The 15,388-nt window shown below is 41.8% G+C and overlaps 1 protein-coding gene across 3 annotated transcripts in view; it reads left to right on the top strand.

The window, feature by feature from the left end:
* Window positions 1-13,961, top strand: part of LOC130692118 (eyes absent homolog 2-like) — a 120,010-nt gene extending 106,049 nt beyond the window's left edge. For all 3 annotated transcript variants that reach the window (XM_059496313.1, XM_059496314.1, XM_057515231.2), the window contains 12 exons: window positions 102-277; window positions 641-801; window positions 1,052-1,331; window positions 1,461-1,568; window positions 2,383-2,540; window positions 2,854-2,943; window positions 7,323-7,381; window positions 7,487-7,647; window positions 7,747-7,861; window positions 9,818-9,939; window positions 10,110-10,210; window positions 13,847-13,961. In XM_059496313.1, the coding sequence (XP_059352296.1) occupies window positions 102-277; window positions 641-801; window positions 1,052-1,331; window positions 1,461-1,568; window positions 2,383-2,540; window positions 2,854-2,943; window positions 7,323-7,381; window positions 7,487-7,647; window positions 7,747-7,861; window positions 9,818-9,939; window positions 10,110-10,210; window positions 13,847-13,927 (1,612 nt within the window). In that variant the 3' untranslated portion in view covers window positions 13,928-13,961. The remainder of the gene's footprint in view (window positions 1-101; window positions 278-640; window positions 802-1,051; window positions 1,332-1,460; window positions 1,569-2,382; window positions 2,541-2,853; window positions 2,944-7,322; window positions 7,382-7,486; window positions 7,648-7,746; window positions 7,862-9,817; window positions 9,940-10,109; window positions 10,211-13,846) is intronic.
* The last annotated feature ends 1,427 nt before the right edge of the window (window positions 13,962-15,388 follow it).

Raw genomic sequence — 15,388 nt, forward strand, 5'->3', positions numbered from 1 at the left:
GTACGATCTCAAATTCAGCGATGCTGAGTGATCTTTTTCACGAATGCCTTTGTACGTATTTCTAACTTTGTTGTGCTTGTTTGGTTCGCTTACGGCGACAGTGCGATGCAGGCCTACAGCAGTCAGTCGACGTCGGCTTACATGCCGAGCGGCGGATTCTACAATGGCACAACGTCCCAGACGCCCTACGGAGTCCTCGCACCATCCACCTACACAGCAATGGGCGTTCCCGGTACAAGAGCACTAGGCCAACAGTGTAAAAATGGACAGTCTCTAGGTAAGTCCTTATATTTTCAGCTGATTTTCAATAGATTCTGGCGATTGAACGAATATTTTGCAATGTAAAAATCTGAGAAAGCAATGCAGCACTAAATAATTCATTACAAATAGAACCACAAAAACAAATAAATTTACCCTAATTTGTGGCGCATATCAACATATGATCCTTGCTGAGTAGCATGAAAACGATCTGTTTGACTAGGGGATCCAATGATAGAAAGAAAATGTTTCGTGATTCAGCATCCCTATTTCTCGGTTCAATGCCCGATGAAAGCAGAAAAATATGCGCCGTTTAAATTTACTAATGTGATCATTTCGCATGTGGTTCGATAATCTCATTGTGCTTGTTTGTTTGCAACAGCACAAACGCCTCCGTATTTGAGCTCGTACGGGTCGGCATTCGGTGGCGTCACGGCCAGCAGTTCGCCGTCGGCTCCGCCCGCCTACGCGTCGGCTTATGGATCGGCATACAATAGCGCCAGCGCCGCTCAATCGTTCACCAACAGTCAGCAAGTTCCAACGGTAAATTCTTCCGGCCATTTCGCATTTGACACTTTTATATTCAATGCACACATAAACATAAAAGAATATCCGCCGTCCTTATATAGAAACTATAGAGTTCATTCCCGACAACCACAACGGTTTGTTGACTAAATAATCCGATGATGGGATTATTTTCGTGTTTTATTTATTCACTATCCCAAGCATTTATGCTGACAGCGTGTAAATCACACGTTCTACTAATTCCCTTTGTTCTTGTACGGTTTCACAGGGACTGGATTACGGGACGTACACGCCGTACGGCCAGGCCAGCAGTTACGCGTCGTATTATGGACAAAGTTATGCTCCGTATGGTAACGGTGGTGTCACTGGTACAACGTCGTTGCCCAGCCTATCACCCACCGGACTACCAAACCTCGGCGTCCCTAACTCCACCAACGGGGTGACCAACAGCAACAACGTCTCTGCCTCCACAGCCAATTTCACATCGACGGGATCTTACCAACAGTTGCCGCACGCCAGCTTAACATCGGTTTCATCTTCCCTTTCAGGTTTGAAAAATTCCGCCCACGGTAGAAACCCAAGATGAAATCTCAAAAAAAAAAAGAAGATAATTTTGGTTAAAATTCTTCACGATCCGTCTGTAATGATGACCTTTCTTTGCCGTCTTTCCAATACAGAAAGTCCGACGTATCCCGTTGTGGAGACTAGCAGTCCACCACTGACGATCAAAAGCGATTCAACGCCAACCAACACATCGCGGAGAAGTAAAGAAACGTCTACTGAAGGTCTGTCTTACTAAAAAAAAACATCCACCTACCTTCTTTGGCTTAATAGCTTGACTTTCCAACATTCGATATCGTCCTGACATTAGCTAGAGAACCCACTAGAGAAAAAAAAACGAAGAAGATTGAAAACAAAAGCGAAACAAAGAGGGAATCAAGAATATGATATGCATAAAACAAGAAAATGATAGAAGAAAATGTTGCGCTGGTTCAAGGTTGGATTGGTTTGTTTTATTTTATTTTTTTTCTATCCGTTGCATTCGTACGGATGGTTTCGTGCGGGGACGAAATCGGCTCTTCCTGTTGCGTCGACCACGACTGCAACGGTGTCCACTTACCGGACCGCGTTCATGGCCTCATACTTTTAAGAACCTAATACTTTTGTACTGGCGCTTGGACGGTCTTGGATGGCTCACGGCGCGCAGCTGACGGATCGTGTTCAGCATTGTTAGCCAATTTTTCTCGATTTGATGACTGCACACAACTCCCAAGGGCCCCATCCTTCATCATTCCCATTGTGAGCATCATCGGCATTCAAAAATCTGCGCAGCTCTCCCGTTCACGCCAGATCGGGTTGCTTCGCCAAGTCTAAAACGTCTAGCGAAATGAGCACGACTCCTCCTTTTCAAACTGACAAGCTCCTGTCCCCCTCTGTGTAGTAAAAACAAATTTTATGACATTGAATGTATCATCATTGTTATGCCTTAACTTGCTGATTGCCTTTCGGTGCAGAGCGACGTAGGCAAATAGAGGAGAAAAAAAATGGGCTTAATGATGGTAGTCTAATATGGATTTGTTGTTTCGTTAATGATCGCAGGTGGATCGCGAAGCGCACGGAATCGGAACCGGAGAGCGCCAAACCCGTCGCCAGATCCCGAATCAAATTTGGATCGCGTTTTTGTCTGGGATCTTGACGAGACCATCATTATATTCCACTCGTTAATGACCGGCTCGTATGCCTCCAGATTCGGAAAGGTAATGACGTACGGTATTTTTTGTTGATGCTGTTGGAAGCGTTAATTGTTTGCTATTTGGTGAGAGGGGCGCGGGTGATGCTTACGATGTTGCTGAGACATCCACCCCCCTTAACGCATTTAACGTGTCTGTTTATCTGTCGTGTCACGTCTGCTTGGAACCGAAGTACCGAAAATTGCTTGTTTTTAAAAGCTGCTGTCGCTTTGTGACGGCGGTACTCTTTTTAAGTTGTTACTCGATGTGTTACACTAGTAAAATCTTTCCCCCCGCAACGTTTCGCTAATTTTAGGTTTATGTTTTTTTATTGCTACAGGATGTTCCGGGCTCGATTCAACTCGGAGTCGGCATGGAGGAGCTGATTTTCAACCTATCCGATACTCACTTCTTTTTCAACGATTTAGAGGTAAGCGAAATTTTGGTTCTGTCTTTTTTCCTTTCTTGGTAGACATCACGCTGCCCGAAAATTCGTTCACTGTAAAAGCGTGTCGTTCACGCCGCTAGATGGAATCGGTGAATAGTAAACGAAGCATTTGCGTGAAGGGGCCGAATGCGTCGTGCGCGTTCGCTTTGAAAGATGAACACGGAAAAAAAAAACACATAGTACGAAAACACGAAATTCACGCAAATGACGAAGCTGTTTTGCGATCACCATAATCAACTGTCCACCAAATCTCCCGTCACGACGAAAAAGAAGTAAAAAATATTTTTTTTAAAACCAGAGAGGGGAAGCTACATCGTCACAAGATGATTCCCAGCACGACAAGTTATTTCTCACATTACCGACAGAAACGTGAAAATAAAAAAGATTGAAGGAAGGTTTCGAGCGACGAGATCACGAAAACAAATAAGCGTGTAGTCATCGAAACGAGACACAAAAAACAGCAGAACAATTCTTCACGCCGAATGCTATTAGTACAAGAATGGAAACTACGTGGCGTTGTTGATGACGGACTGATGGCGATTCAACAAAAAAAAAACAACAACACGCAAAAGTGGTATTCCTATCCAACGAATACAAAATGTGTTATCGTCTCGTTTTACATTTTGATGAAAACAGATTCATCAAATGGGTAAATAATCGAATTCGCAGGGAGAATAGTAAATGAGGCTGCCAAACTTTCCACCAACCTATTTGGAACTGTCCGCTATTTATTATCTGGGCTCCTTTTTTTTTCTTCATCTTTCGTCTGTCCCTCTTGTAACGCACCTGTACATATGGTACAAGAATTTTTGTGCTTCGCATGTGTCTCTCTTTAGCGACAATAAGCAGCCGTGAAACCGAAACGGAGAAAATAACTCTAGTAGGTGCCGCGCGTGGCACATGGTTCTCTTTCGCTTGCTGAATTGTTTGCCACTTCATATCGTTTACCTACTTTTCTATCTTCGCTTTATTTTTTTTTCCCTCTTTTTTTTTTCTCCAACAAAGTTCTCTCTTTCAAACCTCGCCATCCCGTCTTCGTTTCTTTTTTTTTCTGGCCGATTAAATTTTTTTTTTTGCTTTTCGAATTGAAAACGCGCTACGTGGCTGTTGCCCTACTGACATAGTATCTTGGTCAACGATTGACTCACGGTGCTCGGTAATACCGGCTTTTTTTTTTTTTTTTTGGTGTGTGTGCGATAGGTATTTGACGATGGAACGCGACAAAAGCTACTCGCGGGCATACATGTTCGGGATGGAACGAAGACTATTATATACGCTTGTCGTAATAAATCTAGTGCCTTGCATCGTTTACTTTCTATTCGGGATCGCGATAGATCGTTAAAAAAATGAAACTTGAAAGAAGGAGAAGAAGAATGACGTTGTACATTAGCGACGGTTATTCATTCTGAACGACTCTCGCCCTGGAAACGAGACCGAATTTTGTTTTAATGAAGTTTTAAAAAAAAAGACGAAGTAACGTGAAGTGGAACGATATACATCGCTAAGTCGTCAAGCAGAATTGGTCACTGCAGGTGGTATAGATCTTTTCTGTTGTCCCTTAGCTTATGATTAATACATTCGGCATAGGGGGGGGGGGGGTTAAATAATGGGACGGTAAACAAAAGAGATGAACAAGCGGACCTGGAAAATTAGAAGCAAAAGAAATTCGAGTCACTTCAGTTAAAAACAAAGAAGGAAAAACCTCCAAATGTCACGCTAAATGATGAGACGTTCTCGGAAATGGTGTAATTATTTCGTGCCAGTCGTCATTCCGGTGGGGACCTTTTCACACTAGCAAGCCATTCGTCTAATTGTTTGTTACGATGTTAAAGAGCAACGTCGTCGCGGTACCGATGGCGTACGAAATAAAAAGACGCGTTTCACGCAGGAAACAAGAAGTCAAAGGACGGCCAAAAAAAAAAAAAACGCCAACAACTTACAGAGACATTAGACCTTGAGGTTTTTAAAGAGTGTGCTGGAATAATATGCGTATTTCATTATTTCCCTATACAGCTGTAGACAGTGTGGAAGACACCAGAAGAAACCAGAAGTGGGGAGGCGGGAACAAAGTAGAATCCAAAAAAATTAGTTAAATTTAGACAAATTTAAATTCAAGGCCTCTCTCTCTCTTTCGTTGTAAAAAAAAAAAAAGAAGTTTGAGAATGATCAAAACACCAAATTGGCGTTCAGATGAATCTCGTGCTGACGTAGTTGACTTGTTGTGTTTTTTTGTTATGTTGTACTTTTTTTCCTGTGTCTAGATGTACATTTTCTTTGTTTTACCTTTTCGATTCTACTTACGGAGAACTTGTTTGCATTTTTTTTTTAAACAGAGGAGAAGGGCAACTGTGTTGTTTTTCTTTTCTTTTTTTTATTATGATTATTGTTAGGGATTTACCTTTTCCCTTCTTATTATTCTGCTGTTCATTCTTCCGCGTTTTGGTTATTATTCGCTGCGTGGCATCTTCGCCCAAAAAGCGCAACTGTAAGACGGCCAGTCCTTCATAGTCATGTCAACAACACCTTCAGCAAGAACTCTCTCTTCTCATAATCATTTCCAAAAAGAAAGGGAAAATGAAAATCAACCACCAACTTCTAAAAGACGTGCATAATGTGGGCTGCCACCATCTCCGCAGCTACCAACTGCGTCCGTCACTGTGTGCGGTTTCTTTTTAATGGATTATTCGTGACGGTGAATTCATTCGCCGAAGCGATGGCGCGAGATCCCAACGAGCACGAATGCACTAATGTCTTGAAATATAAAATAATAACTGGACTGTATAACCCGATCTATGTATCAGAGTCATCAAATTCTTTTTCCCCTTCTTTTTTTTTTTTTAAAGAGCGATTCTCTCGTGAGAAAACATTTCCCGAAAAACTTTTTCTACCGCCTTCGTACGACCCAATCGAGTCCATTATTGTTATTACCATGTCAGGGATTCTTTGACTTGAGACGGGTCTTCAGACGGCGAATAAAACCTATTATCGTTTGCCTTTTTTCGGCTGGCTGAATGAGGGCCGTCGTAAAGAAATGCACACAAACATTGGAAATCGGCACCCGGGTCAGGTTAACGGCCCGCTGATGATGTTATCTCATTAGCTGGCATTTCCCATTGCCCCGTCGAACATCAGAGACGGTCGTAGGGAGAGTTCTGGTCTTGTACCCGCCGACGATCTCAATTTTATGCGTGCAATTACAGCGAGAGGCTGTTAAACATTCGTTATATCGCGTATATACTTTGAGAAACTGCTGAGAAAAGCAATTTAACTATCGCTTAGTTTTATAAGCCATCTCTCCTCCCCCCCTTCTCCTTAAAAGGGTCTTTTGATTTCTTCGGGGCTTCGCACAAATCGTCGAACCTTGAAAGGCAATATTCTTCTTCTCCTTTGGCCGTTCCGCTTCATCGTCAATAGCGTTTTGCAGCACTTTCAATGTACCTTGGATAATTGCACGAAATCAGCGAGCATTGAGAAGTGAAAGTCCTTTTTTTTTTTCACCAACCGAAAATTATTTTATTTTTAAATGTTTTATTGCGTGCTGCCTGTTTTGTGTGTGTGTGTGTGTGTGTCGCCTTTTGTTGCGCAGAATGTACGCCGCGCAGGATTATGTGTGATGTGAGTATGTGCGTACTTGTATGATGAAATTCAAAATTGGCGGTACGGAAAAGGAAAGCATCCGAATCCTCTTCTATTCATTTCTTGTTTAACTTCCAGGAAAAGGGAAAGGAAAAAGAGAAACGGAAAGTTGAGCGTGTTCATCTCCGTGTTAGGTTTCTGGTCGATGTGACCACGTCACGGTGGTCATCAGTGCGGAGTAGGATTTTGCGATATGTGGCTGATACCCACATGCAAGGCTTGTTTTTTTCTTTTGGCTGGACACAGTGACGGCTACAACTTGCGAGAGAATATGAGTAATGATGAAATCCCCTGTAACAGTAAAAAAAAAAAAAAAAAAAAAAAAAGAGTGAAAGAGGAGAATCAAACAGAGATGAAGTGTGAGTCGAAGAAAAGTGAAGAGAGATGAAAAAGAGAATCTTCGTGATGTTGTGGTTGACAAGACACATAGTCCGTTTCGCCAACTCATCATCTACAAAGCAAATGCCTTACACTTCTTGCAGTTTGCATGACAAAAGTCTGTGAAATTCAGCTATTTGCATATGACACAAGACGGAACATGTTGCAACGTCTAGTCTCTTTGTTTGTTGCTTCCTTCAGCACATGTTTCCATAATAATTAGTTAACTCGTTTTCGCGTTCCCAGTCCCACCTTCGTTTCAATATTAGCACCTTTGATCTTTCAGTTTTCTTCCAGCTTTCATTCACGACGATATCTCTATTTTCTCAATTCTTTTTATTTTACAGGAATGTGATCAAGTCCATATCGACGACGTCTCCTCGGACGATAACGGCCAAGACCTCAGGTAAGTTTTTCATTATTTTATTTTGTTGTTTACCTTCAACAACGGATTGCGCAAATAAGCTTTTAACTGATATAATCTTGACGACATTCTATTCCTTTGAAACAGTAATTACAATTTCCGGACGGACGGTTTCCATGCTGCCGCCACCAATGCCAGCCTGTGCCTGGCCACAGGCGTCCGCGGCGGAGTCGACTGGATGAGGAAGCTTGCCTTCCGGTATAGAGCCATCAAAGAGATTTACAACCGCTATCGCAACAGCGTCGGAGGTAAAATGAAAACGACCATTTCGTTACTCTCGTTTTACTTTGGAAGTATATTTTAAAAACCTTCAACTGACATTTGTTTCATTTTCGCCAATTCAAAAGGATTGCTGTCGCCAGCCAAGAGGGAGCAATGGATCCAACTGCGGATGGAAATCGAGTCGCTGACGGACAATTGGCTGACGCTGGTGACCAAATGCCTCGAACTGATCAATTCCAGGTTAGTTGGCCATTGTTTCTGTACGTACGCACTATATAGCAGCCATTATGTGCCGCATTTTTGGGCAGCGAGCAAACAAGCGTAACGACTCAATGTCGAATACAAACGAACGAAACGTACCCAACGACATTTTGGATACAGGAGGCGAGTGCAAGAAAGTAAAGAAAAGAACAATGGCTTACGATGATGATGGCGATTCAGCAACCGGGCTGTTCGGGAAAGAGATCATAATGTCCAAAATGTTCCAGCGAAACGATTACGTCTTCTCCTTATTTCTTTTTTCTACTCGTACAATAGCCCATTCGAAGCCCCTTAACTGGCATTTTAGAGCTGCGTTACAGCAGCAAAGAAAGATGCATTATGGCAGAAGGAGACGAGTGCAAGTAGAACCTTAGCAACTGGAGAAAAAGGAAAACTAAAAAACAGCGTCTTTTGAGTCGTTTGACGTGTCTCGTTCTTTGCCAACTACTGGCCCAGCGCGTACATTTTCCCATATGGGACTCCTGCTTCTGAACGGGCAATCTACTCTTCTCTGGACAATGTTAGCGTGCAAAAAAGGGCATTGCAAACGTTTATTTTGCATGAAATCGCGTAACGTCAAGATGATGTATTACGTAGCCATCGACCTTTGACAGCCGCGCTGCTTTGAGTTCACTGGCACGCGAAATTGGTGGCATGCAAGCGCATCAAACAAATGTGTTCAACTCTTTCACCCGGTGAACGAGATTACCTGTCGTTCCATTATTCAAAAATCCAGTAACCTCCCAACGTTAAATCATGTACATAAATATAAATGGAATTTTCTATGGGCTGATGGTATTACGCTACAACCTGCGGGAACAACCTAAGTAGGAAGAAAACGATACAACTCGTAGTTCATAAATTTATGCCACAAGCGTCCTAGTTTTTTTTCCGTTGTGGCATTCTGTACACAAGACCTCCCATGTCATTTCACATCCGCATGGAACTTTTCGCGTATCCATTCATTCCAACCAAGGAAAAACCCCGGATATCCCCATTTGCATAAGTGCAAAATGTATTATAGATAGAGCGCAGTCCTCCAAATCAATAATTTTAAACAAACTGTTCCTGACGGCCTTCGTTCCAATAAAACAATTCGTGAATAACCATAAGCGTAATCTTCATAACCGAATTGCAGCTCACGGTCGTGATTGTTTTGGTACCGATATCGAGCTGATGTCCCTGCCCTGACAATGACCTAGACATAGCTGACAGAGTTGTTGTGAGTTTGTAATGAGCCATAGTGCCGGAACGGCCGTCATTAGAACGCATTTTAGCGCAATGCAACAAGATCGTTTTACATCTATGTAACCAGTAGTATCCACTTTTCAACGAGCCATTTTTTTTTCGTTCCCTTTTCCAATTAGCTAAACACTTAAAATTGCACATCAAGAAAAGATGTCAAGTTAATGTACCAGAACCACCAAAACAATTGAGCGAGCAACCGCTGGGATCCGCAAGGTCATGTGGAGCTCACCACCACCATATCACGTGCGCTAAGATAAACGTTCGAGGTTTTTTGTTTTTTACATGAGATGCGGGTTCTTTTTTTTTAGGTTTTAACCGCATGGTTCCCACGACCTTCCGCAAAAATTATAAAGGATAAAAAAAAATGTAGATGTAAAAGATGTTCACCTTGCGTGAGCGGTTGCGGGTGTCAGGTTTAAGCACTTTATCAGGTGGACGCGCCAATTCGTGTCCGTTTAAAGCGGGAAAAAAGCAACAAGGCAAAACGTTTTGACGGATGACGATGATGAAATCGACGAGATCACGAACGACCGTGAATGATTTGCGAACAATAGAGGCTTCCTCGCATTATTACCTTCTTTTTTTTTTCGTGTGTATGCTATCACGTTTAAGATATCCAATGATTTAAATATTTTAAAATTAATTTGTATTTCCCATTTGTTTTTTTATTGTTTTTGTGCTTCGCAGACCCAACTGTGTCAACGTGTTGGTGACGACAACGCAGCTGGTTCCAGCTTTGGCCAAAGTCGCACTCTACGGCCTGGGCGGTGTCTTCGCCATCGAGAACATCTACAGTGCCACTAAAATCGGTAATAAAAAGAAAGAAATGAAAAAAAAAATTCGAAAGGCGGATGCGCCGAACCCACTAACAGCTCGTGTACTCTTGTTCTGGAAAAACCTCAACTCAAACCAATGTTATGATGATCGAAAGCCCATTTCTTTAAAAATGATGTTTCCCTTCTATTTTTGTGACAAACAGGTAAAGAAAGCTGTTTCGAGCGCATCGTTTCTCGGTTTGGACGAAAGTGTACCTATGTCGTCGTCGGAGATGGCCGTGACGAAGAGAGCGCTGCCAAGCAGGTGAGCCCCATTATTTCGGCCTCTTTATTTATTTTATTTCCATACGTTTTTTTTTCTCTTTATATATCCCGTGCTATTCCTTTGATTCTTAACGCTTTTCTTTACCTACTGACAACGACATTAACCTCAGTCCCGCCCGTATCGCTGTCCGATCGAGAAAATCGTCAAAGTGCGTCACGCGATGGTCATTACCACGAAATCACCACCAACAAGGGAAGCGAATAGAGAAAACATAACATAAAAATATACAAAAGGACTAGCAATAAGAAGGATGAAAGACAGAATGTAGTCACCCGTCGTTCTTCTGAGACGTGAAAGAGACAGGGAGGCGGTGCGTGGGAATCTCGAGTTGTATTTGTTCCAGCAGGGCAACAGCCCAAACGGGATGATGCAGACCCGTAGGGAACCATACGGGACAGGGTCAAAACCTTAAATTTGACTGCGCAGTACGTGGCAAGTGGACGGTCTTTTCAAAAATATGATTCCACATATTGCACGAAATGGGTGGCCTCCATTTTCGTCCCGGTTGATAAAAAGCGCGACCCGACTCTACACCGCCGACGGCAGCCTCTAGCGATAGAGGACAAATCTTTCCAAACGTGGATACATATACTCGTTTGTAAAGCCATCAGTTCCTTATTCGACTCGTGTCACGATGGAAGTAGAGTCAAGACTCTTCCATCCCCCCCCCCCCCCAAAAAAAAAATGCAATTTTTCAACCAATCAAAAGATAAGACACCGGGTCCGTAAAGGCCATTCCCCAATGACGGATGACATCTCCATACTTTCGAGATATAGCGTTTGGATGAGCAATGCCCTCACATTCAAAACATTGATAGGTGGAATAGAAAATATTTAAGTAAAATAAAAAATGAAAGAAAATAATGGTAATGAGGAAGCGAGTATCGAACCTGGATGCAGTTAAGCATCTGGCGTTCCATGTTGGCTCGTTTTCGGTGAAAGGGGGAAAACCAGGGTAGACAGCAGTTCGTCAGGGACGTTGGCCACTTATAATGGAGCCCATCTCTGTTCAATTACCAGACCAAATGACTTGTCAAGATTTTTCGGCTTCATCTTGCGGTCAAAGGATATCTCAGAAAAAAAAAAATGTCTTCTCAAGAAAAGGAGAAACATAATAACAAGAAAGAAGAACTAAACGTACCCGATTCAACCAAAGAAGCCGTCATCGTTGATTGAAAAAAAAAAATAAAGGGCCGTAATTGAAAGTGGAATGTAGACCTTGAGTGGGGTCCATGTTAGCCTAGACCAAGTCTGTTATTTTAGCTTGGATGTCTTCGCCAGGTTCCATTCGTTGTGTGTTCCAGTACGGATTTTTAGTATTTCCCTTTTGGTTGACGTTACGCGGTGTTTCTCTCGAAATCTCACGTGTCAAGGGCTATACGCCAGCCCGAAACCTTGGAACGCATTAACTTATTTTCCCAGCTCTACTCTCTGTTGTCATTGCCGATAGATAAAAGCAATTAAAAAGGAAAAACCAAGAATAGAATAGAAACGATTAGAAAAGCTGGTCGAAAATAAAAGGCGATTTCGTTCGCTTGGAAAGTTTGGAACAGCCGAGAGGGTCTTGGGTGGAGGGGGAGCAAAGGCAAAGAAGAAAGTGTCATTGAAAATCGTGAGAAGTGAAACACAGCGCCGAAACGAGGGCATATCTTTGGCAGAAATATTTACCTATCGATGACGAATCGAATCACTCGAATTGTAGAGGCAATTCCCGCATATTCGATGCTAAAAAAAAAAAAAATCGTGGAGGGCATCATCACCGATGATTTCATGTCGGTTGATGCTAAAGGCCGGAATTGAAAGTTACCATTACGGCCATGGTCGTCTTCATTGTTCCCCCATTTTTTCTTTTATGCTCCAGATGAAGCCAAGTGTGAGGAGACCCGGTTTCGAGGGCTGGGTCTATTGGCGTCGTTAGGAGCGGAAACGCAAAACCACTGTGACACTGGAAACCAGTGAAGTTGCAACGAAGAATGGAACTGGGTGAAGGTCGATTTAAAGAAAAAGCTAACGCAATCCATTGTGTCATCCAACAACGTTTGTTTTCTTTTGAAACTAGTGAGTTGTAAAGGAGGGAGAAAGGAGGGTGGGAGTTCCAAGAAAAAAAACAAAAAAACTAGAGGAGTTAACGAAGAACAAAAAGAAGAAAAAAAAGGGACAATCAAACGAAACGAAAAAAGCATCGCGTGCCATCGTGATGATTTTTTTTTTTAGGAGAAATCAGCATGGGAAAGTCATAAATTCTTCAAACACTAACCAGTTCTCATGATTTCTCGTGACATTCGGTATTTTTCAAATTTGAAAAACGAGTAGGTATGAGCCAATTTTTTTACGTTAAATCATCACGATAGAAAAAAAAACTGGCTAGTCCGGAGAAAACTCGCAAGCTATTGATGTCCGAACGTTGTCGCGGCGTTTCTACTTTTTAATCAGTGACCTCGTGCCGCTAATGAACCGAACCCAGTCATTTGGTCATATTGTAAGATGGCTGAAACATGGCAACTATCTAGTTCTCAGATATTCAACGAGAATTCGATTTCAACGACAAGTCGTGCAAACTTGCAAACATTTTTTCGATTGTAGGAAGGTAACGTGAAAGGGCGAGAGAAAGTTCGCCTTTGCGTCCATCACGCAAGTACCGGCCGAAACGCGAAGAAATTGTTGCATATTAGAGGACTTCATTGGCAAGACAAAATATAAAACAAAAGAAAAGACCCCCCACGGTTGCGTGTTCCGAGCTTGGCCTTCTCCGTTGCAAAGTGACTGGGCGTATGTGACCTAGAAATCAATGGACAGCATAACATCAGTGAAGCAAGAAAGATTTACAAAGTTTTTCCCTTTTTGATGTGTCAACGAGTCTCTTGAAAATGCCAAATTGGTGGCGAAGGACTCGCGGAAGTGACGAAGCAAAACATTGAAAAATGAAATATACTTGGCATTTTTCAATCGTGATCGACGCCGTGGGACGAGGTTAACGCGTAGATGTGTTCAGTAGTTCCGTCCAAGTCCCGCGGTCACGCCACTGCCGCAGCATCTTTTGTCGTACAGAAAGAACAAGATGAGAATGATGTTCTTCACTTTTGAGAAGATAGAAGTCTACCAACAAGAAAAGAGTCGATCTGATACAGTGATTCAGCAAGACGGCTGTTCACTTCGATGGAACAATAGGCCCCGGCTACATCTACAACACATCGTCATTTTGCCATTTCTCAAGTTGGGTGGCCAGCAGCAAAATGAAGTCGAGGAGCGCGGAAGCAAGAAGCGACCTTTAATTATAGAGAGACGCGTAAAAGAGAATGATTAACGGCGGGTCCGTCACGAAGCGACACTCACCGAAATTTCATCGTGACACATCAATTTCCCTAGCGCGTGAAAAATTCGAAGAGGTTGAAGCCGCAAGGAAAAGCGAACGAAACACTACAATAATCGTGTCAGCAGCTGCATGTTTGATGTGATCCTCTTTCACGTTTCTCCGTCTTCTTCCGTCTTTCCTTTTTTTTTTCCGTTTTCTCCTATTGTTGTGTTACCCTCGTTCTAAAAATGTCACTTTACGCGTCATCCCTCACCTAAAACCAATCACTTATGTCTTGCATTTTTCATATTTTCTTTTTCTAGTTGAATTTCCCGTTTTGGCGAATTTCAAGCCACCAGGATAGCGCCGCCCTGTATAACGCCCTAGATATGGGATTCCTGTGAACATTGCCACTCAACCAGAGGAAGAGACGAACGAAGACAATGGGCAAAATACAAAAAACAAAACAAAAAAAAAACAAAAAAATAAAACAAATAAAAGAGAAATAAGGAAGATAATGACAGATAAAGAATTCTGCATCCCCTTCACTTGGGCAACCGGAATGGAAGGACAAGGACGTGGGGTCTGAAAACAGACGAAGTTGCTTCATTATTCAATGGCGTGACATGACACGATATCCAAAAACATCGCAAAAAAAAACACACACAAGAACACAAGAGATAGATCCACCTAACGAGACTACATGCCATATGCTGATGCAGATGTATACCAAAAGGAGGAAATCGAATCGATACGTTGAAAACGTGTTTGATACGCCAACAGGGTAGATATCCATTTGTAACCTCCTCACCCACATTTCTTCGCGTACCAACTTTCTTCAGTGAATCCCATCCATCAACTTCGTACATGTTCTACAGAATAGAATTGTCTACCTATCTACGACCTATCGCCCAATCTATCTACCGCTATCTTTTTGTCTCGATCCAAAGTGGATCAACTCGCAGCACTGTCGTTTGCGCTTTACAATTCATACGTGTTTTGCCTGTGTATCTGTGTATACGTATGCGCACTTGTGGGTCCCTATCTGTATAACCCTATACAAATTTTAGCGTTGATTCTACCAAGAGCAAGACAACAAAACAAAACCTAATAAAAATAAAACAAAAAAAAAACAAAAAATTAAAAAAAAAAACAAAAATGCTAAAAAATAAAAACAAAAAATAAATAAGAATTTCTTTATTGCGTGTAATGTACAGTACATTTCCCTCCGTACATTTATGTGTCATCGTGAATGTTTTCTTCTTTTTTCCAATTTTCAACAAGATAAGTAAAAAAAAAAAAAAAACATAATAATAACTAAAAAAAAAAGCAGCAAAACAAACAACCGCCACTTTTATATTTTGTTCGGTTGGGACCATTCTATACTTTATTTTCTTGAAAAGTTGAATCTCTTTTGTTTTTTGTTTTTTTTTCCTCCTCTCTATTTCCCTGTTTCCTGTGTGTGTCTGTGTGTGTGCCTGTTTTCTGACCGAAGGACTTTCTTATATTCGTGTGACGACGGATTGTGCGTCTTCCGTCGCGTTCCCTCTCGAATGCTCGTTCATGTGCGTGTGTGTGTGTTGAGTGTGCGTGACCATAGAATTCAAAGAATAATTTTTAGAGAGAAAAATGTTTCATTATATTTGGTTCGTCCATATGGTAAAAAAAAAAAAAAAAAAAAAAAGCAACCAGATGTTTTCTTCTTTAAAAAAAAAAAAACTTTTTCCCCGACTAATTGTTCAATTCCAGCGCGTAATCCTTTTAAATAAAAGACAAGCTTTAAAAAAGAAATCAATTGATACATTTGCTATACTCACACACGCAAACACTCACAAAAGTAAAATTGTTTTAAAAAATGCGTTTTG

Source organism: Daphnia carinata, chromosome 7, assembly GCF_022539665.2.
Source record: "Daphnia carinata strain CSIRO-1 chromosome 7, CSIRO_AGI_Dcar_HiC_V3, whole genome shotgun sequence".
In the NCBI taxonomy this organism is placed as follows: Eukaryota; Metazoa; Arthropoda; class Branchiopoda; order Diplostraca; family Daphniidae; genus Daphnia; species Daphnia carinata.